General features: G+C 45.2%; 1 protein-coding gene across 6 annotated transcripts in view; it reads left to right on the top strand.

Moving 5' to 3' along the window:
* The window catches only part of PCNT (pericentrin), a 1,333,356-nt gene that overhangs the window by 32,250 nt on the left and 1,273,886 nt on the right, over nucleotides 1-27,220 (top strand). For all 6 annotated transcript variants that reach the window (XM_078681435.1, XM_078681433.1, XM_078681434.1 and 3 more), the window contains exon 2: nucleotides 22,020-23,159. In XM_078681435.1, coding sequence (XP_078537561.1) covers nucleotides 22,020-23,159 — 1,140 coding nt within the window. The remainder of the gene's footprint in view (nucleotides 1-22,019; nucleotides 23,160-27,220) is intronic.

Genomic DNA, 27,220 nt, shown 5'->3' with positions numbered 1-27,220 from the left:
CACATGGGGACATGGAGAGCTTAACCACCTCGGGAGAGATTCCCTGGGTGGACCTGCCATTATCCTATTTGTTTTGGAGGCACTGGAACTAGCTGACCACTGGTGGGATGATCACCTGGGAATACATCAGTACGCCTATGCGGATAATACGATGTGTTCCATGTTATGAGGATTTGTGTAGCGCGCCTATCCCTTGAGTGGGTATCCAAGAGCTAGAACAGCCAGGTTTTTAGTTTCTTGGGAACTCAAGTAGAGATTGGGAGGTCCTGATAAGATGGGGAAGGTTGTTTCAGGTTTTGGCTTTGATGCCGCAAAAAAGCGTCCTGTGGTATCATCTGTGCGGCTGAACACAGTTGCCTAGTTGGATGGTGGGATGGTGGAGTCTGGCGATGTAGATGGCTTTGTAGGCAAGGATGGGCAGTTTAAATTGGCAGTGTTTCTGGATGGATAGCCAGTGTATTCTGAGGTGGTGTGTGGGCTACAGCTGGATTGCAAGGATGAGTCTGGCGGTGGCACTCTGGTTAGTCTGGAGTTTTTGTATGAGTTGGTTTGACATAGTGGCTTAGTGTGCTGCCGTAGTCCAGGCTGCTGGTGATGAGGACCTGGATGACCGTGCATCTGGAGTTTGTGGGGAGCCATTTGAATATCTTATGGAGCACACTTACGGTGAGTAAACAGGAAGCAAATGCGTTCACCGGTTTGGTCATCGTGAGTTTGTTGCCCAGAATGATTCCAAGGTTTCTGATGTGGTCTGTGGGGGCAGGGAGGAATCCCACGGCGAGCTCTTGTTCCTGTAAATCAGGACTTTGTTTTTGTCAGTGTTGAGTTGTAGTCAGTTAGTTTTCATTCAGTTTGCTGTGCTTAACATGCAGGTTGGAAAGTTGGTCCTGGTGGTGTCATCTGTGAGGGAGAGAATAAGCTGAGTGTTGTCTACATAAGATGTTGATTCAGTGGGATCTTATGATGTGGGTGAGTGGTGCCATGTAGATGCTAAAGAAGGTAGAGTATGGCGATGACCCTTGAGGGACTCTACAGATGAGGTTCTTGGGTTCGGAGGTGTGTAGCTGAAGTCTGAACCTTTGGGTTGTTGGAGGAGGAGGCAGGCCATCTCAGGGCGGATCCTTGTAGTCTGAGTTATGGAGTCTTGAGATGAAGTGCTGTGGGAAACTGTGCCAAAGGCCATTGAAAGGTCAAGCAAGACAAAAGCTGTGGTTTCCCCTTTTTAGGTCTCGCCTAGCGATGCAGCGCCATGCGCTGCTCGCGAAGCGAGACTTATTGCCGCTGTGTAGCTAGCGAAGCGGGACATGAGATGTGCACAAGCTTACCAAAGCCATTGCAGACCATGGCTGTGACCGTGTGCCTTAGGAAACCTGGGCTGTGAACGCGCCCGTCTCCTCTCGCGCTCTGACACGCTTTCACTTTTGCACTTTCCGAGTGCGCCAGGACAGCCCAAGGTGTTGGGGCGATGGGAAGCTGTTAAAAGACGCAGCACGTTGAAGCACATATGTGCACTCTGTTTTAACTACCTACTAGATGTGTGATCTTGGAGGGTATAGTTTAAGCTCAGTATCCGTCGCTTCTTCGGCTCACGTCTAACTTAACCAAGCCCTTCTTTCTAAGTTTCCGCACCCTTCTTGCCAATCCTTGCTCTCATAAATTCTCCCTTTTTGCATTCCTCTCCTCGTATGTCTGTCTCTCCTCTAAACATACTCCATTGCTCAGTCTCCATTCATTTTATAGCTACTAACAATGTCATGCGTCCACTTTCTCTGTCCTTTCTTCTTTCCACTTTCCTCTATCATTCACTCCTCTCGTCCTGGCAGTTCTCTCATTTCCTAATTGCTTTTTTTTTGATCGGTACCCCTCTTCCTCACCTTGAAGGCTCGGCTCACCCTGTGTCCTCTGGCGTCTTTCAGCCAATTCAAGCGAGGCAGTGTTATAACTTTTGATTTCCTCAGTCTCTCTTCGCAGCGGTTCACTGCATCCCTTACCTTCCAGGGTTCTTGTTTTCCCTCATCTCAGATCCTTCTGCACACCTCACTTTCCGGACCCGTCTCACCTCCCTTCCGTACAGGTTTTCTTTCTTCCTCATGCCTACAGATACTCCTGCATTTCTTTTCTTTCTATGTTCGTGTCTGTGCTCATCAACCTGTATCCCACGCCAGGCACACACACTTCTTGTGCTCCTGCCTGTCCCCCTGTTAACTTCCTCACTGTCCTCGGTGGCCCTGCTACTTTATTCTACCTTCTCGTACTTCGCTGCGACTAGTAGGAGCTATTATCACCCTAATCCTGAACTTCCTACTATCGCTGTGTGCCCGCACCCCCTAAGCCCATTGTGTCCTCTCCACTCACTCCCTTGTAGCTCATAATGGCCTTATCAGCCCCTGTCTGTAGTTCTGATAGCTTTATTCTCTTCAATCTGGATGTTTTCTCTGCCCATCTTCCCTGCTTCTCTCTAGTCTCATGCATTCCTTATGTTCTCCCTATGAGCTCATTTTTATGTCTTCATCCCTTCATACCCTCTACTATTCCCTGTCCCTTCTTTGAAGTTCTAGTTCTCTTTTTATATACTGCCTAGCAATTCCATGTTCACTGCATTTATCTACCTGTCTTTTAGTAGTTAGTTATGTACATGTTCCCCACCCTCTACCCACCTCCTGCTATCTTTTCACATCCCTCTCTCAGCAGGAGGCTTCTAATATTCTCCTTCATCTTCAACAGTTCTTATGTCTTCTCCTAAACTCTTCATTAGCTTGTGATGTGTTTACCTGTCCCATCCTTATCTCTGGCTCTCGTTTTCCTCCTTTCCATACTCTTTTGGAGGAAGATGCTTCCTTTATTAACTCTTTCCCAGTAACAGTTTTAGTGATTTTCTGTAGCTTTTAACCGAACCGTTTTTGCTCTAGTTACCTTTCTAGTCTCTGCTTCCCTTATTTGTCGGTTGCAGTTGCTGTCTTTCTTGTGTCTCCTGTTTCTCTTTACCAGTCCACTTTCTTAATCACTGACCCTTTTCCTTTCATCCTTCCTTCAGGTTTACTTTGTTTGTCTAGCAGTTGCTGGTTTTCCCCTCTAGTTCTAGTTCTGTCAGCAATCGCGGTCCCCCAACTTTACTTTTCTCCTCTGTAGTCCATAGTTTCCACATCACATCTTTCATCTTTTTAGATTTGGGTTTAAGGCCCAACCAGGTTTTTTCTGGCCATGCTGGCCAACCTCAGAATTGTTTCTGATGTCGGCTGTGTCAGAACATTTGTGTTAATCTGTTAGCTACATTTCACCTATTGCCTTGTCCATCTGTCTTCACTGTGCTTTAAAGGCAAAGGGTTAGAAAGGTGTGCATTGTTTCTGCTGACAACTTCTAAGTAGTCTCTGTTTCCACGTTAGTCTTCACTGCCAGGCTCTTACATTGCAATGTTCCTCAGAACCCCTCATGCCCCACAGTCTTCTCAATATTTATCTTGAGCCATTGCTTCTCTTGTCCAGTGCATGGCTTCTACTTCTGGTATGGAATTGGATGGGCAGCTATCTCATGCTGAAATTAGCCAAAACCAAAGTCATGCTTGTGAACCACTAGGGGCCAATATGAGAAAGTTTAGTGCTGTCTGTTTTGAATGTTTATAACTCCCTGCATATCTAGCATTTCAATCAACCTCCTCTGGGGCTTCACTTTATTTTTCCTCCTTCTTGGCACTGCACCTTATGGAGCAGGGGTATGGGTTGCACTTTATTATCTGCATCCAAAGTCAAGAATCTTGGGTTTCATCTTGATATATTACTGTTGTTTGAGAAGCGAGGCAGTGTTATAACTTTTGATTTCCTTCATCATCTCTATTTATACTGCTCTATTTTTCGGTTCTTGCTGTGGAATCCACAATAATACCCAGATTTGATTGTGTGAATAAGCGCTTTATAGGTCTCGACTTAAAGCATTGCTTTTAGCAATGCTTGTTGTCGAGAATTATAGTAGGCAATCCAAGCTCTGAACCATTGGGGATTTTGGACAGTGCGTGCTGATTACTAGTGCGGAACACGCGTCCACATCAAAGCCATCAGCCTCCCTCCCACCTCCCCCTAATTGCTTTCACTTTCACGGCCGTGAGCTTCTTCAAAGGGATCCGCTCCCCCGCCCCCTGCTTCACTACAAAGGAAAGCGCATTTCCCAGCACTAGCATTTCCCGGCCGCTTTCCTTCTGCCCCTGTTAGACTGGTTTTTCCCTTGTTTTTCTGCCCTCTGTTAGACTCGCTTTTTGTGCCCTACTGCCCTTTGTTAGACTCGTTTTTTTCCCCTTGCAACCCCTGCATCACTCAGCGCCACCCCTGCATCACTCAGCGCCACCCCTGCATCACTCAGCGCCACCCCTGCATCACTCAGCGCCACCCTAGCATCACTCAGCGCCATCACAGCATCAATCTCTGCGACCATTCAACAACAACTGGTTCAAATATGTTCTCTCAATGTTTCAAGCTTTATTACAATTGTCACAAAAAGATGTTAATATTTCACTTCTGTTCTTGGATTTTCATCACAATAAAATACACTGAACATAATCTTCACAAAAGTTATTTACAAAAGTTTAAGCTATTGCCATTATAAATTAGAATCACTTTTATTTAAGTATTAATTATTTAAAAAAATTAAAAGCCATTGTTGTTTGTAATATCAATACATCTAAGTCACGTAAATACAAAACATGTTGCATCACAAATGCTATAGTTGCCACATTTGCGAAAGTTATAACTATTGGCATTGTAAATGACAAAGCTATTAATTTAGCTATTTTCAAAACCAACACATAAATAAAATAAATTGTCATTTACAAGACCAATAGCTCAAACTTTCATAATGCGAGACCTATTGCATTGCAAATGCTTGTTAGATATACTATCCAGCATAGTTAAGAAGCTCCAACAATTCTAAAATATGGTGGTTATGCTGATTTACACTCTTTCTGAATTGGATCAGCAATGCCCAATTTCACGTAGGGCAGCAGATCATTTTTAAGGCCTTTGGCTTAAATGTATCTGTAGTAAACTGGTCTAATATGTGCCTCCCTCTCCCCTACCACCTGCCCCTTCGGTCTGATGCCCGCACTCATTTAGCAAATTCTGAGGTGGGTACAAGTACAATGGAAAGCAAGCAAGCATGCTTCAGACTGCCTTTTATCTAAACATATTTGTGCACTTCATCTTCTCAAACCCACCCACCAAAGGATGTTCTAATCACCAAGCAAAATAACATTTTGTCACTTTGGCGCTCCTAGTTACCAAGCAACTGAGTAATGTTATAGACTTTCAGTTGCATACTTTCCAGCTATCCTTTATATTTTTTAAATAGTCAGTCAGTCCATGATTATTTGTTAACATCACATAATGGTGGTGCCTGTAGCAAAGTTGAACAGTTTGAAGCAAATGCAATTTATTTTTGTATGCAACGGCCAGCACCAACTTACTGTAGTGTGTCAAAGGGGGAGAGCAGGACAGCCCATATCTACCAAGTGCCGCTGTTCTTCTCTCTTCCCAAGTGCTAGAGCACTTTCTGGCTGCCTAGCACCACAAACGCATCCTGTACGACAGAGTAAAAGTGTCTTGGTGTGGCTAGCATAGGTTTTGTACTGGGAGATAAAATACTATGCCTAGACTTACTTTTAAACTGTTCCTGCTTTTTGTGTGTATTGTGCAGAACAGCACTCAGAAAAAGTTAGAAACATTTGAAGAAGAAAAACTTTTATCCTTCTTTGTTCCTGACTTGAGCTGGTGTATTTTTTTGGCACAAAGCTCGTCTTCAAATGTTAGTAGATAGGGGTTTGTGATGGAAACCATAGGTGGTGGCACGGGAACGCCAATACACCAACATGGAACGTTTTTTTTAATGCAAACTAGCACAAATCACTATTTTGCGTTACTTTTTTCAACTTTCCAATGCAAAAAAAGAATGTTTTCGCGCTGAAAATGAATTCGCAAATCAACACTTCACACCATTTTGCGTCACTTTCTATGACTTTGCACTGGTGCACAGTGTTGATAAATGAGGCCCATCAAGCTCAAATGTCCCTCTGGATTCATTGGTACTGGAGCTCCAAAGGCCCTTGCCTTCCAATCAACCCAAGGCTCTAACAGCTCCCCAACTTACCTGGTGCTGCAGCTCATACGACTCTCTGGTTTAAAGTTATAGGTTTCACAGTCCCCTTGCCCAGCATTATTAAAGTTTGAGCTATTGGAATTGTAAATGGCAATAAAACACACAAGTTGATGGACGGAATGCTGCACATTGGCAAAACATTCACACCCAGTCAGACCTGGGTTTAATCCATTGTTATTTTGCTCACTATGCCACCCCAGTTCAGGCATGGCCATATGCAAATCAGTAAATGACAACGCCTTTTATTCATTTGTTTTTAAAACCTGCAATCTGTGCATAAACACGCACTTTGAGCGTATAGTCCTTGCTTACGATGAGCAAGGCTGGCAGTAAAAGAGACTGCCAGCTTTGCTTCTCATATGCATGGACTATAAGTACAAAGTGCTTGTTTACGCACAGATGCAAATGAATAATGCGAGACCTATTGCATTGTAAATGCTTGTTCTATGATTGTATGGATGTTGTCATTTGCCGCAGAAACCCGACTGAGTAATGTCTAGGAGATAGTGCTTTTCTAGAAGGTCCGAGTTGCCCGCTGATTGCTTTCCAAATAACTTTAGATGGGAAGGGCAGGAGCGAGATGGGTCAGTTGATGCTGAGGCCTGCTGAAGGTTTCTTTCGGAGAGCTGTGCCCTTTGTGTTTTCAGTTGTCTGGGAAGGTTCTGCTATGGATGGAGGCGCTGATGGTGGTAAGGTAGGAGCTAATCCGTGTTTCTCCTAGGTTGTAAATATGGTGGGGGCAGGGGTTGATGGGGGCGGGGGGGCATTAGTGGATTGTTTTCATGGCTTCGATGGGGTCTTCTGGGATGAGGGGGCTCCAGTTTGTTAGCTGGAGGTCAATCTTGGTGGCAGTGGGCAGGTGGTTGATGAGGTCTTGTCGTGTTGGGGGTCGAAGTTGCTGTAGATCCTAAGAATTTTGTGAAAAGTTGGAGAAGTTGTTGTAGAGGTTCTTTGATGGGGTGATGGTGCTGGTTGCTGCTGAGGGGTTGGAGAATTATTTGATGTTGAAGAGCTCTTTGCGGTTTTGGAGCTAGTTTCTAGTCTCAATGCGGATGTATGACATTACAACGCATGCTTTTACCACACATGCCTTTACAACGCTGTTTTTACAATGCATGCCTTTACAACGCATAGTGCTTTGGGGCGCTGGATAGTGAATAGTTTAATTTACTATTCCAACTCCAGTCCCCGTGGATAGTAGGGAAGGTGTTGGATAGTGAATTAAACCTATTCCCTATCCTAGAGCGCCCCCCAGTGCAATGCGTTGTAATGGTTTGCGTTGTAAAAGTAGCGTCGTAAAGGCACTGCGTGGTAAAAGTTGCGTTGTAAAGGATGTTTCCCATCAGTGCAAGGGCTTCTTTCCTCTGTGGCGTGTTTGGAAAGATATCTGGTGTTGAGGAGCATGCATGTCAGGCGGGATGAGGTGTGTGTCCGGGAGTGGCGTAGGAGTGCTAATGCAGGAGAAGAGGTAATGAGCGTATGAAAAGTGTCCTACCATTAAGTTGGGTATGGCGCGGAGGCATCTGTAGTGGCGCCTGGTATTAAGTGCTTGCAGGTGGGAGGAAGTGTAGCAGCAGTGTTTGGGTTGGACTAGGGGGCTCCAGGTGCAGAGGGTCCTGCCTTTGGCCCTCCAGTGGGGCTGTAACGCAGGGGCTGCCATTAAGTAGGTCCAGGGAGGAGCATGGGAGGGGGGATAAGGCAATCGAGGAAGAAGCAGGAGAACAGGCTAAGTGCAGAGAAAAGCATAGCCTGAGAATGGGAGACGATAGAGTCTTAGGGGAGAGGGAAGAGATCAAGGAGCAACAGGGAAAACAGCAGTGAAGGAGAAGGTCAAAGGAGAAACAAGAACGGAAAGATGGGCAGACTGACAACAAGGGGTGAGTGAGTGTAAAAGGAGAAACTGGCATTGAGTGAAAGAGTAAAAGGGCAAACGGGCTACAAGAGTGAGCGGTAAAGTAAGGACGAGTGAAGTAAGGAGCAACAAGGAGTGAGAGAAGGAGCGCCTGCAACGAAGCAGGACCGCAAAGCACATGGCAGGGTCTAAAAGTGACTTACGTGGTCTGGTCTTCTGACCATTTTAAGTGGAAGCTGGGCCTAGGCACCTTCTTCAAGTTGGATTATCTACTAGCTCCATTTCACCAATAGGGTCTGTTGTAACACTCTGCGTTCTTACCACGAGGCATTTCAGACTACAAGGTCACGCCTTAAAAACTGAGGCATACTACAAACCAACAGACTGTAATAATATATCCTGAAAGCCTTGAAAGACAACTTACTGACGGGGTTATTCTTTAGTTTACGCAGAACCCGCATAGACAAAAATAATTGATAAGCATGCTGATTTATTGTCCAAGACACTTGTGACCAAGCACTATCCTTATCTGATTAAAAGGCCAAAAAGAGAGTACGCAATAATCCTACAGATTTATTATTTCAGAATTTAAAAAAACGAAACCTGACCGTCTGATGTGTCTCTACATTTGGCACACGTTTGAATGAAATAAAGAAGCTAATCTTCAGGCATTAGAAGACTCTTACTTTGGGCCCGTTGGACATCATGAAGCTCATGGTTGTCTTTAAATTGGGCAAATCAATGTTGGGCCTTCTGGTCTATACCAGACCTAAAAAAGAAAAGCAGCACAAACCTCACCATGTGGAAACTTTCTCCGGTGGTTGGTCACTTTCAATGTGGACACTGCAACATCTGCCCTCTTACGAAACCAACCAAAGAACTGGACCTAGGGTTGAGAACACTATGGGTTTTGAAACCATACAAAATTGCGTTCGTTCTAATTTGTTTTATATTTTGAACTGTACCTGTGGTCTGAAGTACATGGGCATGACCACAAGAAAAGCCATATTTAACAAGGAGTACAGAAGCACTTTTAGGTGCAAAAATACGATTACTCAGCTAATGCTGTTTGTGCCCATACTGAGAATGAATTTACTTGGTTCATTATCGAAAATTTGCTAGTGTCCACAATAGAAGAACAACTATTCAGAAATGAGCGAAGATGGATTTATAGACTGTCAACCTTATAAACTGGTCTCGATTAAATTTCCTGGACCTATTTGACAAGGAGATAAGGGGTTACAAGCATGTTGACATCACTAAGTCCGGGAATGTTCTCTCCTTTTTAGTTAATCATGGGTATGTCAACCTCCTGACACCTAGCATGCTACTCCCTTCTTACACTGTTTATTAAAAGGAACTGTTTTCTTTACTTTGACATATGAATATGTTGGCAACCTCTTGAGAACCATTAAATATCACCGGCAGTCCGCATTATCCATTCCTCAGTAACATGCTTGTTTTATTTATTTATTTGGTTTTCCCCTTTTAAACATCATTATGTGTGGCAATGGTGCAATTATGCCCCCCCCAGCTTTTTAAAGAACCATGGCTGTTGGGGAAAGTGATTTCAACAATGAGGTAAAAAAAAACCTCTTTTTGAGTCTTTTGGAACTGTTATTGCGTGCACAAACAAATAACCATTCCCCCAGAACTACGCAGCGGTTGATAGAATATGCTTTTTATACAACATATATACTGGACTTCATCGTCCTGAAGCCTGGTGTTTCGTCGTAATATCATTTAGGTCTACCTGCCCAAAAAAACAGAAGATGGAGAATTAGGTAGTGCCTACAAAATCCACACCATCGAACAACACCTTCTCAGGGGCCCTGAGGTCGTTGGCTAATTGGTGTCATCAAACGCGTATCCTCCGAACAGATGCCAGCCGCTTTTTAACTGCCCCCGCACAAGCTTGTAGTTTGGTGGCAATCTAGGCAGCAGGTTTAGGTTATAGCGATGGTGACCAATCCTTGACAAAGTATTTTCCTATTTCTCCTTTTGGCAGATAACTCTGTGCTGCGTAGAATAAATATGAAAAACACAGGGATTACTGGCTTATCTACATATTTCGTTTTGGGTATACCAGTGGGGGCTCCCAACATTGGGTGAGTTACCCTTGGTAGCAGCTTTGAAAAACACAAGTGAAAGGGGTAATGTTAAGCGCTGTGAGTGGTGTCCATATGTGTTCTAGGATTTTCCAGGGCAGTATTTGGTACTTGACCTTTAGCAGGAGTTTTAAACTAGTAACTTCCATGCGCTCGTATAATACTGATAACCTCATGCTACAGACCCTGGGAGTAGCAATACATTTGATTGTCATTTAAGAACAGTTTTTCCTTGATCCCAGGATTACTCGTAATTTACCTCTTGATATGGGGGGGGGGGGGGTCCTGTACATGTTAACAGGATCGCTCTGTTCCTGGTGATTGTGTAGGTATGAAAACATTTTTAACTTTAATTTCACTATGAAACGAGGAGTGCTTAGAATGAAAGCTTGCTGACTACCCCAGAAGGGTGATTTATCAACAATTGCACCATTTGAGAAATAAATGAAGGCTTTTTCATTTGAGATTATGACCCTTTTGACACAGAAACTAACGACATTTGGGCTCTTTAAACATCCTATGTTTTTAAAAGAATTTGACTACAGGATGGCACCTCTCGCCAGAAGTGTACCGTCCGACAATAGGATAACGTATGTGAGTATTTTGAAGCATGATCCATGAATGAGTTAAGCATGCAAATGCATGTGGGTGGCTTTATGGTTGGTTTGCTGTGCTACACCGTATAGCATGAAAGTATACTTTTTGTAATTATTTTTATTCACCGGACTGATGTCGCCACTGTAGAGTTGGAGCCAATGTAAACCTTATTTGTCTTTCCCTCTACCTAGATTAGTAGGTATTTGTATTTGGGGGTAAGGAGGGGTTTCATGGGCATATTGAGCCTTTTTTTTAATAATGCTTGAACACCTATAGGGCTTCCATGGGACAGCAAGCTTCCTCCTGTGAAAAACACAACTACACGTTTTCCTTAAATTAAACTCTTTTATTGCATATTATTATTTTCCTCTAATTTCTTGTACTTACTATGTCCTTTCAGTTACTTCTAAACAAGAAGTTTCTTCGTATTCAGGTGATAGCCTTAGGCCTCTTAACTATGCATGGAGATAGTGTGTAAGTAGACAGGGGATCCCCCCCCTCCCCAAAGTCCCCAGACTCTTCTGGGCTCTTGGTGAGGGCCAACACATGTTTGGCAACCAGAGACCATTGAGACACTAATTCTCAATTAAGCCCAGCTTTTTGTTTTTATTCATACTCGCAGTACCCTAAGAATAAAAAGGAGTTCCCTTTGGGTATACTGAAAGGTATTTTTAGCAGTCCTCCTTTCCTGGATCCCTGCTTTGTCCAGAAAAACCTTATATAAGAACTCCCAAACTTGGTTGTGTGTGCCCTAGTGGTATTATACTAAAAGGGTGTGGCTAGGCGCTGTTAGACAAGGGATTTTTGGAAGGGCATGTGCCAAAGCCAGGCAGAAACCACCACCACTCCTAAAATAACCCCGGCTCACCTCCTTGGTAGCTTGGCACGAGCAGTCAGGCTTATCTTAGAGTCAGTGTGTAAAGCATTTGCACACAACCAACAGTAATACAGTTTAAGCACTACAAAAGGACACCACACCCATTTAGAAAAATATCCAACATTTTTATATACTTAAGACAAGAACAAACTATAAAACTCCACAATACAGTATTTAAAATCTTTGGTTCTCAAAATATGCTTGAAAAACAGTTCCTTGATGTTGATAGCTCCGTCCAGGGCTATCATGGCGTTGTGAGCAAACCAATCCAAACAGTTCTGGCTGACCGCTTTGTCGATGGCCAGCTACGGTGTTGGAAAGACCCGCAAACAGTACCTTTTAGAAATATACGGCGTCGGCGACCTCTCGTTGGGTTTCCGAAAGCACGGCGTCTGCAGATGTCGGTTCCGGAGGTCGGTGCCGGAGTTGTTGGGGCCCTCCAAGTCGCAAGCGCTGCAGATCGATCTCCTCTCTGTTGGAGTCAGGAGCGCTGGTGGCTGTGGTGCGAAGTGCAGCGGTGCGGCGTGCGGTGCCCTCAGATCGCGGGGCGAGCAGCGGCTCGGCGGCAGCATCGGATGACGTCTGTAAGATCAGGGTCGCGGTGCGAGGAATGCGGTGCTGGCCGTCATGGTGCAAACAGCGTCGCCGTTGAAGCTCTATCAGCTGACAAATTGGAGTCGCTGGTGCCAGCGTCGGTAAGCCAAGGGTGTGCTACGGGATGGGAGCGGTGCGTCGTGTAACTTTACGAGCTGTATCCTCGAACCACGGTGCAAGCAGCGGTGTCTATTTCGGCGTGGAGCGTCGATACCAAGGCATCGTCTTGAAGCGAGGCAGTGCAGAGTGCGGTGCCTACAGGTCGTGGTGTCAGCAGCGGCTCGGTAGCGGCATCAGAAGGGTCGCGTTGCGGCAGTGCCCTCTGCTGTGCCTTCAGGACACTGAGTCGACAGCGGCGTCGTAGACTTAGTCTGGTTGCTTTTCTTCTGTTGCAGCACAAAACACACAGTCCCCAGTGCTGAAGATAGAAGAGCTTACATTCTTTGCTGTTCCTGAGACGTCTTCAACAGGGGGCAAGCTCTACCTCTAGCCCTTGGAGAAACTCACAAAGTAGATTACAGAAAGTTCAGTCCAGTCCTTTCACTGTCCAAGAGAGAAGCAGCCACTGCAAGCCAACACCGCAAAGCACACAGCAAAGTGGTAGTTCCTCCTCACAGCTTCTCCGGCTGTTATTCTTGGCAGTCTTCTTGGTCCAAAAGTGTTCTAAAGTTCAGAGGTCTAGGCCCCAATATTTATATCCCAATTTCCTTTGATCTCCTAGGCAGAGTGTCTGTGCCCTGCCAGATCAGTTCTGCCTTCTCTGGTGTGACTTCCTGGCAGGAGGTGGAGACTGCATTGTCAGAGGCAGACCAGGCCCTTTGAGGTGCAAGGAAATCTCCCCCTTCCCCAATTGCAGCCCAGGTCTATTCAGCCATTTTCTGACCAACCTAGACTATCTGGAGCCACCCCTGCTCCCCAGCCTTCTGATATCCAAAACCCAGACAGGCAATCCATATTCCAGCAGAGACACACAGGATGACTGAGCAGGAAAATACCTACTTTCTAAAAGTGGTGTTTTCAAACACAGAATGTAAATATCACCTTCACTATAAGATGCATCTTTAGATTCTGAGTTCAGGCATACTAAACTTTATTTCCCTACCAAATTCCCCAGACCAGTTATATTTGTAAGATGTTATAAACAATTTCCAATTTTGCCCTTTTGGGAACAGGTAGCCTTGCAATAGTGACAAACGAAATTGGCCGTAATTCACTTTCATAACATGCTACGCACACCAGGGCATGTTCTACCTTTCATATACACTGCACCCGGGCCGCAGGGGTACCTTGGGCCTACCATAGAGGTGGCTGACCTGTAAGAAAAGAGAAGGTGAAGGACTGGCAAGTGTGTGCACTGGCCAAGTAGACATGGCAGTTACAAACTACGTGCAGGTCTGAGTTACCTTTTCAGGGCTACTCACATGGGTGGCACAATCGGTGCTGGAGGCCCACTATTAGCATTTGATTTACAGGCCCAGGCACACTCAGTGCACTTTACTAGCGACTAACAAGTAAATCAAATATCCTATCATGGAAACACCTATCTATAATACAATTTACACAGAGAGCATATGCACTTTAGCACTGGTAAAGTGCCCAGAGTCCTAAAACGATCACAAAAAGGTCTGGGGAAAATAGGAGGAAGAAGCAAAACGTTTGGGGAGAACCCTGCAAAAAGGGCGATTTCCAACCGGGCCGATGATGAAGCATGCCCCTTTTAAGTGGGTGAGGCGTCCAATATCTTTGCATGTCCAAGTAGGTCACTTAAGTGGTTTTCCCTCCCTCTCTTGTCCTTTCATGCCTAGTTGCCCTCTTGTGTATAAGATATATTTTGGAAGAATGCAGCTAGGATCTCTCTCTTAGTGTGAGAACCAAGCAACAGCTCCCTTGGGATAGAAGGGCAACGGAACCTTGGAAAACCTGTTGTGGGATTTTTACATCTTCAAGACCTGTGAGCGATTTGAAGGGCATAAAAAGTGGGAATAGCTTGGGCCTTTCTAAGTTTGTGGATGTGTGGCAAGTTGATGAGGTGTTGCTGTTCTCCGAACACCAGTAGTAGTATGAACTGACGGGAAGCCAATATCTTGGATTATAGGCAGCCATCACCTATCCTGAGTCAAAACAAAGAGTTACTGACCGGAATACCAGATGAGGTGCTTCTAGAATGCAGTGTGTTGGGGCCTCCCTAACCAGCCACACGGGTCCCAGATCTATTCTATCTTTATACACAACTGCCTTCCATCACTGGACACTGAGGAAAAAAATAGGCAAGTGACCCGGGCAGACTAGAAGATAAAGGCTGGAGTGCCTTTACCCCCTTGATGTGGCAATACGGGCAGGTTTCCAGTTGATTTATCTGAAAGTGCTCCATAGGGCATACTTTACTAAATCCAGGTTATTCCGTATTGGAAGGTGAGATTCAGACCTCTATTCATGCAGAAGGGCACATTATTCACACACTCTTTAGTTACCCCCGAGATCTGGTACTGCTGGGATGGGGTGTCCTGTCGGATCCCAAGGGTTTTGGATGTAACAGTGGATCTCTCCCCACAGTTGGCTGCCTTGGGTATCTGGGTGAATCGGACTCCATACTGATACTCGCTTCTTTTCTGCAATGCGGTCTTGATGGTAGCCTGATGAGATTGGATCTGTTAATGGGAAAGCACCACAATCCAGACAATACGGGAATCCAATGGTCCATGAGAGTCGAAAAACTACTGTATCAAGCTAGAGGCTATCCCCAAAAATGTAAAAACATGTGGGGCCTATGGAGTGTGGCTGGAGACGCTGATCTATAACACCATGTGAATGATGCGGACCAACGGTGGGGGTGGGTGGTTTTCGTGGGTGTCAAATGGAGAAATTCAACGTATGTGGTTGATCTGTGAGGGTGAAGCCCTGCCGAACAGTGTGTTTATGTTAACCCCTTCGACGCTCATGACGAGCTCAGCTCGTCATGAGTTACGCCTCTCGTACGCTCCGCGGGTTTTAGAAAAAGTCCGCGCACAGCGGGAAACCGCTTAGCGCGGATGAGGTTAAGGCCAAGTTGTGATGGATTGATATTGGAATTAGTGTGCCTTGCGTTGCAGTTCATGGCTGTAAATTACTTTGGTAATTGTTTGTACCAAAATGTCTAACTGTTTAAAAAAAAAAAAAGTGGCACTTTAGAAAAGTTGTGCACTACAACATATTACATTGATGCTGACTTGGGCACACAATCTGGCTTAATGCCACTAGCTGTTTGACAACTCAGCTTTGCGAATCTCTGAAAGGGAAGACTGAAGTTGACTCTGTAAGATATCAGCTTGCAACTTTGTGCTCGCCAATGGTGTTGCTAGCCTTTTCCACAGTAAAAAAACGACCTTTGCAAGTTTTTAATGTTGGAACATGTGAAAGCACATGTTCCAATGTCTAATATACAGCACCCTGCCGTATGGTTCATTAGACATGCCTTGCATATTGAAACGGCAAGATTTTGCTATGCTATTGCTTTAAATGGCAAAGTTGAGTAAGCAGTTGTCAGATGTTGCGATCTCTGTAGGGCCCCCCCCCCAACTTTATGCCTTCACCCCTCCTTTTTTTGTTAAATTCGTTTTTGTTGGCTCTAGGACTCTAGCACTTGTTAGAAGTGGTAAAGTGCATGTGCTCTCTTTTAATGATGGTAAAGTTGACTTACATCTGATTGACTTACATCTGATTGCCATATTTAGTTTTCTTTTAAGTCCCTTGCAGATTGGTATACCATACACAGGGCCTGTAAATTAAATGCCACTAGTGGGCCTGCAGCACTTATTGTGCCACCCACTTATGTAGGATCTTAAAACATGTCCAGGCCTGCCATTGTAGCATGAATGCAGTTTTTTTTTTTCAGAACAAAATTTATTGTTTTCTTAAGAGAGATTGCAAGTAAGCCACAGCACTCCGAACACCAGAGGGGCTGTGAGCATATAATTAAAATGCACAGAATAGCAATCAATACAGTAGTCAAAAAGAAGCATAATCACTATAGTTTTCCCAACCCCCTTACCCGGTATTGACCCCCCCCCTGGTTCCCACCCTAGCCCCTTGCACGATGTCCTCACAGGTCCAAGAACTAAAATCATTATGAAACTAGCAATGCATATTTTCCCTCACCTCGGTTCTCAAAGCATCTGTACAGTATCTGCATCTTGCTGTGCTGGCGGCTCCAGCCACAACCCCCTGTACTCCGCCCATCTCTTCCAAATTTTGTAGTGCTTCCTGGGGCAGCCTCGGGCCTCAAACACTGGGCGCTCTAGTCCCATACAGTAATCTAATCCCGTTTTCCACACTCCCACCCGGGGGGGCCCCTAGGGTCCTTCCAGGCTCGGGCCACATCCCTCTTGGCCACGGTAAGGCCGAGGAGCAGTAAGTGTCGTTTGTTGATGTTGCCACCCACTTGTTCCATAACATGGAGAAGGCCTAGCTGCGGTGTACGAGGGAGCCTCCAGCCCAACACTTCATCCAAGCAGTCCCTAACACTTGTCCAGAGTGAATGCAGTTTTTAATTGCCAATTCGACTTGGCAAGAAATCTCCCCCTTGTCAGGCTTTAAACTTCCCTTTTATTGCGTCTGCAACCTCTAAGGTAGGACCTAGGTAGCCCACAGGGCAGGGTGCATTGTAATTAAAAGGTTGTACATGTACTTTTAAATTGTACATGTCCTGGCAGTGAAAACTCCTAAATTTGTTTTTCACTATTGTCAGGCCTACCTGTCCCAAAGGATAAAATTGGGTTGCCGATTTACATTTAATAATTGCCAACTTTTGATCGGGACATGGTAATCATTTCATGTTTGGTTGGTATAAAGTTGGAATTAAAAATCCTTTTTAATGGTAATGTTTGATTTTAAATTACACTTTTGTAATTGCCTCTTTTGGAAAGTTGGTATTTTCCTGTCCTTGCTGTTTGAAGCCTGCACCTGTCCTAGGTTACATGACTTTGCATATCTGGCAGTTGGACTTTAATAGCTCCCAGACAGTCTCACAATAGAGGGATTAGTTGTGCCTGAATGGCCTGTGTGCTCACAGGATTGGAGGGAGGGGGTCGGAGCTGGGCTCAGTTCCACTTGCAATTGAATAGGCTGTTCTGTCTTCATACCACTGACTTGTCACCACTGCGTAGTCCTTGCAGCCAGGTTGGAGCTAGGCAGGGGAATCCAAAAACTTCAAAGGGAGTCCTCTAAACTTCTACAACTTCAGAGAATGTGCCAGGCAGGGACAGTCTGACCCACTCTTCAGTTCACTTTCTGGACATGAAGGAGTCTCAGCAGGCCACAGCAACAGACAGACCCCTGTCTGTTGTCGACAAGGCTGCTTTGCTGCAACTGGAAGGTTTGTGTTGCTTCCCAAAACCTGCCTTGAACCTTCAGAAACCTGGACTCCTGCTTGAACCCTGCTTCATCACTTGAATCCAGCACTACCAGAGTGAGTCAAAGGGCTAGTTTGCTTGCCTCCTGATCAGAGCCTCCGGGACATAAACCACTATCACCATGTTGAACCCGCATGAGTCCTGAACCCCCAAGTGGTCACCCTCCAGTTCTGGAACGTTGATTGTGGTGTTCAATGTGCCCAGATAGCCAAAATCCAAATGTTGGTAATTGTTTTGGCTAAAAACATGCTCTGAGAACTGAAGGAAGACCAGGATCAATCTGCTCGTCTATCCGCCCATGGTACATTACCAGTCAGCCTGACTTTGTGGTAGCTCCCGCTACGTTCTTCTCCACTGCAGTAAATCCTGTTCAGCGGTCCCTCAGTGAAGGGGCCTACAGCCTCCTGTAACTGTGGTAGGCTACAGCCTCTAGCTTCGTTCCGCTAAAGATTTTGTACTTTCAAAAATTAGACGAAGTCCGAACGTAGAAATCTTCCCTGCGACTTTGTCCAGCTGCACCCTGACGACGCCTCCTTCTTGGTCGCCTGCAACCTCGCCCGTTGAACTTCACCTTCTCTGAACATTTTCTTCAACATTTCTTCCAAGCCTGAAGACAAGTGCCAACTAGGCTCAATCTGCGTCTTGTATCCGACTAGCGCTCCCTCGCGGTCGTCTATATTTTTTGACCCAGTCTTGTGCGATGTCCACGGTTGCCGGTTTGATCTTTTATGAGCTCTTGTTTACCATAAACTCAAAAAAAATTCACGACTCCCATTCTACTGATCGGATTTTTGTCATTCTCGTGTTGAATAATTTATGGAAATGGGCTCTTATTCTAAATTGGTGTGGGATTTTTCTTGTGGTGCCTTTTCACTTTTTTACTGTTTGTGGGCTGTGTAAATACTCTACACATACACATTGTCTCCAAGTTAAGTCTGCCTGCTTTTGTGCCAAGCTACCAAGAACCGGTTAATTCAGTGATTTTTGTGGTTCACCACAACTGGGATTGTGACTGGTGCGTGAACAGGGGTCAACACTGCCCTCCCTTTACCCTACAACCCAGTTTCCCACAGAATCTTAAACTGCTCTTCTGTTTGCGGTAGCAGACTGGGAGCAATGTTTTACCTTTGTCACACAGAGTGTGGCACAACCAGCGCAGAAAACCCTAAGATGACCCTCTAACTTGTAGGCCCTGAGTACCTGGGTACCATACTCTGGAGACTTGCAGGTAAGTTAGCTTATGCCAATTGGGTATAAACCAAACAAACCTACACATTTTGGAGTTTGGGTGTAGGCACAGATGTCTGGTTAGCAGGCCTCAGTGGACTTTTTTTTTTGTTGAAATTTTTTTATTCGGAAGCAGCAGAATATAACAATCAATACAGCTATGGGCCTACAACCTCCAGGCTGGCCACAATGTAGAAACAAAAACAATACAGGATAAGGATACACATTGTAACAATGCCAGCACTGAGATCATTGCAAATCGGATGAACAGGAGGTACACTTAAACACGGCCGCAAATATCAGAATATAAAGAGCTTCCATTTTATAATAAAGGAGAAAGGATCCGAGAATAGACAATAAAGCAAGTCAATTATGAAATAAGTCATGAGATAGGACTTTCGAACTGTGTATCAACTGAAGGAAAGTCATCTTGGCCACACGTAAATCAGAATATGTCAGTGCCCGAAAACTACGAGCCGGCCCCACGCCCCACCCATCAGGATCAAAAGACAGTATAGAGAAATGCAAAGACTTCCCATCAGAGTTCAACCCCGAAAAAACAAACATGGACCCCCCCACGAAACTAAACCTAAAAAGACAAAAAGAGACAAACAAAAGAGAAAAACAAGGCCATAGAAACAAAAGAGAACAAAAAACAAGACCCATCCCCCACCCCGCATACCAGCAGAAGGCTACGGCCCACCCCCCCCCTATAGGCATGCCTGTCACCCCTAGCACGAAAACCCTGTTACAAGAAAGTGGAGGAGGAGCCCTGCACCCGCCCCCCGTCTCCCCCCTCCCCCTCCCCCACCACCTCCCAGAAGAGAGCATAAACTCCCCAAGAGGGGGGGTAGTAAACATCGTGTGTCAGTAACACACCCCCACAATTCACAGTAACAAGCTCAGCATAGCGTCATCTTCAATGGCATCAGAGAAACAGTCATGCGCCGCTCATCCCTGGCCAGTCCGAGTAAAGGCAAACGAAAACTCCGACTCAGCAGTCCCATAAGCAAGCCATATCGGCGACCAAATCAGCGTCACAGGAGCCACCTCAGTACTAAACAAAAGCAGTTTTACAGTAGCAAGTCTCGGTCGCCAATAGCCACAGTCCGATGGTAAAGGGGCCCAGTGATACTGTATGACGGCATGTCTATATGCCGGAGCACCAGAAGGAAAGGCGGTCGCACAAAGCACGTCGATAGGTTCACTGTAGCCGGAATCCAAGATCTCATGCCCCAAGAAATCCACGATGACAGTTGACTCAGTAGAAGCAGGCGGTCGATCCACGACGGTCCCATCAACGATCCCAGGTCCCCATTTAGGAGCAATAGACGCCAGTGAATCATGTAGAGCCAACAGCATACCGGTCAGGGAGGATTGAAAGTCCCGAACAGCCAGGAGAACATCTCTCAATGTGTACTCCCTCGCTTCAATATCAATGGCGGCAGCGCTCATCACCCCCGGGAGCTCCACAGCCAGGATAGGGGATAACTCAGCAGGTTGTCGGAGACCCATCACCATCAGCTAGGACATGTGGGGGCCAGAGCAGAGCAAAGGAAGAACCACAGATGAGCAGCTTCACAAGCCTCTCACCCACCGTGCCCGGGAGAGATACATATCCCGATGCCTGCCGCGACCGGCCAGCGATCCCACTAGGGGCAGGAGCACCCCGGGCAGCACGGCACAATCCGCAATGCGGGCGGCCGGAACAGCTTCTGGTCTCGGTCGCTCCGGTACAGGGAAATAAGTCAGACAGGCTCCGGGTGGTCCGGGCACCAGTACCGCTCTCCGCCTGCGCCGGCAGACAAAACCTCAAATTACGACCTCCGCGGGTTCAGCCGGCCATCACTGTCGGCCGCGTCCGCTGTTGATCACTTCCATCTCGGCCACGGAATCACGCAAAGCCCCGGCTCACCGCCGGCGCAGGCCGCCCTGTTTGCGACGACGTTACTCAGCCATCCGGAGCGCTAGCGAGCCCGGAGTTACATGGATGGGCAGCGCACCATCTCTGCCGTGTGGGGGTAAGGTACCGAACCAGGATGGATGACAGGATATTAGGGAGGGAGAGGCCGAGCGACGGAGCCGGACTTCTAAGCTGCCATCTTGGACCACGTCTTGGCTCCTCCTCCTGGTAGGATTTTTTAACCTACCCTCAGTGGACTTTTAGAGTTGAAAACCAGAATCATCAGTCCAAAACTTTGGTGGTGACCATACAAAAAAAGGCATTTCTTTCCAGTTAGGTTCAGACTTTGGGAGATTAAAATACATTTAAAATCATTTAGGCATACTATTTTCACATTAACCTGTGCAAGTATGAAAAAAGTAACCAAGGTAATCAAAGAACAGCAGTGTTTTTATGTTTTTATTATTTACTGAGTCAGTGTACTTAATTGACCCAAGGTTCCTGGTATAGCATGTTTACACTCCATTGCTCCTACCACCCTTCTTAATCCTATTTACCTACGCTATGAATCACTCGCCTGCATTAACCATGGTAAAGTACTTACAGCCGTTAATGTTGCAAATAGCAGGTGCTTCTTTTACAGAGGCTCGCACACTGATTACAGATACAGTTCTCATGCTAGAGTCCGAATGAAAAAAAACTAATCCACTCTAAGCAGATTAAGGGGCTGCAGAGAGATGGAAAGTATATTCTGCTGAGTGTCATTATTTGGAGTTCCTTGGTGTTTCAGTAACTGCTGCCATTTGATGACCTGGAGCATCCTGCCTTTAGCAAAAGGGAAGCAATATAGCTTGTTATTTCATTAAATGCATGCTTCAGTTTCTATCTGTCATACTGCATTTTGGAAGCTTGTTCGCAACTGTCTTATTGAACCTGCTGGGCAGTATTTGTTGTACTTGTTTGGTGAATGTGTTTCTTGACTTTGAAACAGCTGTGACTTTACTTTTCCTGAATGTTATTCATCTCGTACAGTATGGTTGCTCTTCTTGATATGCTTCTGCTTTAAATCGTTAATGTTGATAGTGATAGAAAATGTGCTTCTTTGTACTCTAAAGAAGGGTGGACTTTGCCGCTGAAGTAGTTTGTATGAAATTGTTAAATGTATTTGTCCAAAAAAGGAAAAATGATGAAGCTCTGAAGGTGCCATTAAATTTGCAAGCTTTGATATTGGTCTGTATGTTTAATGTATCCGATCATGAGTGTCTCTGTCCTGTGGTTCTGCTTTTTTTTTCTTGCTTACCTCTCCCTGTATCTCTCCTTTACTTTCCTGCGCAGCTTGCTCACTTCAGACAGCGAAAAACAAAAAGTGACGGCTCGCATCCGCAGAAAAAGACGTCGAAGAGGAAGAACCCGCCTATCCACTCGCATGACCTTCCAACGCAAAAGTGCACACTAGAGCACCAGGCTGACAGTTTTCATACAGATGTTGAGAATAGTGCACAAATGAGTTCCTCTGAGTATGCTCATGTCACAGAAATGGATCATGGTAAAAGTATAAAATACCAGGTTTCCCCTCAGAATGTTCAACCCACTGATCCATTGATTGTTGCAAGCCCGCAGAACCAGACCTTTTCTGACGTTTCCGAGCTAATGGATATAACAATGGATACCAGTCTTTATGACCAAACTTTTTCTGACTCTGTAGAGCTTGCATGTAAAGACAATGGTGTCAGCCTTCAAATCCAGACCTCTGAAATAATTGAGCTGACTGATAGAGAAATAAGTGGTGGACTTCATAACCCGATCTTTGAAGACCTTGAGCTCTCACATCGAGAGATGAATGGAAGCCTTCAGAACCAGATCTCTGAGACTGTTGAGGTCATGCATAGAGAGATTGATACTAGTCTTCAAGATCAAAGCTTCTCTGAAATATGTGAATCTACTGGTGTGGAGCTTGATGATGGCCTTCAAAACGAAGTGTCTGAGAACATTGAGCTTACACAAGGGGTAATGGACACCAGTGTTCAAAATCAAAGTTTCTCTGAAATTATTGTACTTGATGGTGGGGAGATGGATGGCAGACTTCAAAACCGTACTTTATCTGAAATTGTTACACTGGCTGTTGGCGAGATAGACAACCCTCAAAACCAGACCTTTGATAAAATTGAGCTGCTGAATGGAGGGATACATGGCAGCCTTCACAACCTGCCTCCAGAAAATTCTGAGCTTATGCACGGAGTTAAAGATGTCTATCTTCACGCCAAATCTGTCACGGAAATCATTAAGCTCACAGAAGGAGAAATGGGGGCCAAAAGTAAAACCAAAACTTTCTCTGTGAACATGGATGTCATGCTTGACGAAATGGATGGTCACGTTGCTGTCAAAGCCCATGAGGGAGTAATGACTGGTGGTAACATCATCAACAACTTGTTTTGTGAAAATGCTGAGCCCACCTCCATAAAATTGACAGCGAAGGTAAGCCTCATTAACTTAGTTATTTTTTTAATTAACACAATTTGGGCATTGAAAATGTCTGCTGGTCATATAGTCTAACATGCAAAACAGTTAGAATGGTGATTATACTGATCAGATAAGCTAGCTGAATAACAAAATATATACCTAATTTGTATGTGTGAGAGCAAAGCGCTTCCTAAAAAACACTGTTAAGCAACTTTATTTTACTTCCTTAAATAATGTTTATTTTGTGGAAAAGTAAATTTTGCCATGTTCTGTGTCCCTACGCGTCCTCCATCATATGTTATGTGTGCATGATTAATATGCATATGTATTCCCCATGTTCGATTAAAAGACGCAATTATATTTGTGTCCATCTCTAGTATGTCAGTTTCCAGTTCTCGTGAATACTACGAATATCGGGCCTATGTAAAGTTACGTTGCCACGTTTCCCAGTGTGCACGTTATTTCATTGTAAAGTCCCCGTCCCTAGGCCTCAAAAGGGCCTGGACACCAGATTCAGCTTCTGTCTCCTGAGCCTCGCTGAGGAGCGATACAGCCCCCACCTGTGTTCCTGACCCTTCACTTACTTCCTGCCTTGCAGTGCCCGGTTCAGCCTGGCTCTGCCAAGAGTATGTTATGATTCTAGTTATCAGTCCAGCCCTCCTTCTCTGCATTCCTAAGCTACTGAATCGCATCAATAGTTTCCGTCATTGTCTAGCCTTTACGTCTCCATGTTAAAGAAATACTGCATTTAATGGTCATTTAATATTCTTCATCACGTACTCCATGTAGAATAGTGCATGCTCCAGTCTTAGAATCAAGTTAGCCTCTCCCCTCCTGACTCTTAGTTTATATCAACATGTTCTCTAAACATCAGATACTAGATACTGTTTAGGTACATGTCGCCCTGACTCTCCTGACTCTCCAGACTTCAGTCTCTGCTCCTAGCACAGAGTTCATAGCCCCCAGCTTCTCCTAGTAACACGTCATTGTCAGTTTGCGCGCACCATCAGGTTAGAGGTCCCGGCTCCTTAGGTAGCCCCCTCCATGTCTCCACCCCATTCATGACATATTCTGTTACGTTTGCATCACATGTCTATGTATACGCCTCTGTTACGCCTACTTTCACCCTTATCTTTTGCGACTGCTATTGACCACACCCACTGCTCCGCCTATCGTATGTATTGTAATGCAACTGTTTTAGTATATATGATCGTGTATTGTTATTAAATGTTAGCGCGCTCATCCCAGATCCAGCCCCGGCAGCTGTCGGGGCCCCCCTGTCAGGCCATCCTATTCCTATGCAGGTTGTCCTGTTCCTGTCCTTTATGCTGTAATAAACCTGCAAACTTCCTACTACCTCGAATCTTGACTCTTATTTATTGAGCTATCTGTTATTCATTTATCCATTCAAAAATAGAGGTATTATTTATTTATTTACCACAATTTGGTTAAACGTAAAAACTATAACCGATGTGTAAAAACTACTGTGTTCAGAAAGACCCCATCCGTGTACATATATTCCACAATGAGCTAACATTATGTGACATGGCGGTTTTTCTTTTTCATTGATGTAACCGGTTAAGCCCCTTTTTAGGTCTCGTAGAGAGACCTTTTGCCGTCCATCCATTTTTACGATCCGGATTTTCAACAGTTCACGTGAAATCACGTGACCACAAGCTCCTCGTGCACGAGCTTGCATTTCCCCACAGGCTTCCCCCTGCCAGCAGCATTTGCCACATCAAAGGCTTCAGCTGCCCCGCCCCCCGCCGTCACTTATTCACGGCCGCAGGCCGTGCCTCGCATTTCCCCACAGGCTTCCCCCTGCCAGCAGCATTTGCCACATCAAAGGCTTCAGCTGCCCCGCCCCCCGCCATAACTTATTCACGGCCACAGGCCGTGCCTTAACGTTTGCTTTTGTAACTTGTTTTTTTTGTCCCCTCTTGTTTTGATATAGTGCCTAATGCTGCGCATTCAGTCTGTTTGCAACTTTAACGAGAACCGAGACTTGGGAAAATAAGCGCGTTTGTGCCGAGGCAGCTCTCGTGATGTGGCCGGCAGTAAATCCTGTAGAGATTTTAATATTGTGGACATACTTTAGCAGTGCTGCACCCGTTTTACGAGCGCTGCGCTGGTTTTCATTTCATTCTTGTTTCGAGTGTCTTGTGACCAGGCATGGAAGCTGTTGTTCTCTGTTGTGCGACTGGTGACATTAGCAACCGCAAAATGCATGACTCCGATTCTGCAGAGGCGCAGCCCTGGTCATTAGCTGTCACTAGAGGCTCGTGTGAAACTTTTCAAAGCTTGTTATTTGAGAGCTGTTTCCTTACCGCGCTTCCTCGGTGTTTATTGCATTAAATGCGGATGTTGGTCTTTCGCCCATTCAAATGTGACTGGGAACAGCACTTGCCCTGGTTAGTCTCTGGCAGGCTGCTTTGACCTCCACCCTATCAAATGTACTGCCACAGGCTCTGGTAAAAGGATTTTTGGAAGATACCAGTCATGCACCATGTTGTTCTGGTTTGCTATGAATTAAATAGGACGACTCGGCATATATTGTTTCGAGGTCTGATTAGTTGTTGCAGCTTTTGCTGACAGTCTGGTGTCGTATCGTGTTGTTACATGTTGTCCTTCGTTGTCGATCTATCTACCTTTTGTAAAATCTCATTCGGACACATTTGAACATCTACCAATTTTTCCATAATTAATTCCTGTTCCCCTAAACCTAAATTAGGCCCTAAGTTGTTTATATTCAGTGAGGCAAGTGAGAAATTTATGTCAGGCTAAGAACTGTATTTTTTTGGCATAATGTTGATGTCGGGCATTGCACATATCCGTCATCTCTTAAATAAAGTCTCTGTATTTTTACCCTTTCTGCAACCATCGTTTTGGGATTCCACTAAGTTCTGGGTACTGTTTACTTCACTCCTCCATCGTGTACTTGTGTAAATGGTAAATGTTTCCTGTTTTGACTCAACATTCTCATAGCAACAGTGAGGCCTCTTGCAGGTCCGGCTCGGTGGCTTATTGGGGGCCTGATTACCAAACTCCTGCACTAGTATATGATTAGTTGTTCCATAGTGTTAAAGTGATCTTGTTGAATTTGTATCATGAGATAAAATCGGGAGAGTCGGGGGCAGGGGGGGGGCATTTAGGTGTCCGTAACGCCCACAATAGGTTTGATATCCATTTTTACTGGACCCGTATGGGTGTTAAAATGAAAGAATCCTCTCCTTACTTTTCAAACCTGTGAGAGCTCTAGACTAGTGAGCAACAACACCTGTTCCAGTGAAGGGAATACTTTTGGAATGTGTGTGGTCTACATTTTGTCGGCACCATGGGCCCTGCGGTTACATTAGGCAACAGTGTTATTCTGGTGTTTCTAGGCCACAAATACATGTATTCCGAGGCTGTGCATGGTGCTAGGGAGCAGACCTCTTTCAAGGCAGTGCAAGCTACCTCACACTGTCCACATGATGTGTTATTTATCATTTTAATCCTTACTTGATTTCTGGCAATGCTAGGAAGGTCTCAACAGGACAAGTCAGCCTAGTTGAATATGACCTTAGCAAGAGTGCTGTTGGAAAAGTTTTGTGTCCAGTTCCGCAGACCTGTACCTCTTGCCTGATCAGATGGGTGAAAAAGTGATGTTGGAGTTCTGACAAGGATCGAGCTATGGATTCTCTCGTGCTCGCCTACATCGCAACATGAACCATCCAACTCCCTCCACCCAGGAATGCGTGTTGGACGTCTACCTTCAGTCTGCTTCCCAGGAGCAATCTGTTGAAGCCACCGTGGTCTCATCCTCAGAGGAAGCTTTAACTGATAGGCCAGTTCTAAATAGCAGTGCTCTGTACAAATCTTAGCTGGGGACATTGAGGAGATCCCAATGAGTGGGTCCGACTGTGAACCATTGAGCTTTGCTGTCTTAGAGCTTAAAATCATGCAATCATGTAAATGACGTATCACAAGTTGGACATTTTGGAGATTTGTGATATCTTGATATCTTTTAAAAATGTTTTCATTTAGTAACATGTTTTCATTGTCCATATTTTCACTGACCACAAGGGGCGCTGCTG

Source organism: Lissotriton helveticus, chromosome 3_1 (assembly GCF_964261635.1).
Source record: "Lissotriton helveticus chromosome 3_1, aLisHel1.1, whole genome shotgun sequence".
Lineage (NCBI taxonomy): Eukaryota > Metazoa > Chordata > Amphibia > Caudata > Salamandridae > Lissotriton > Lissotriton helveticus.
Note: the sequence above shows the minus strand (reverse complement) of the source record. Positions and strands in the feature narration are given on the sequence as shown.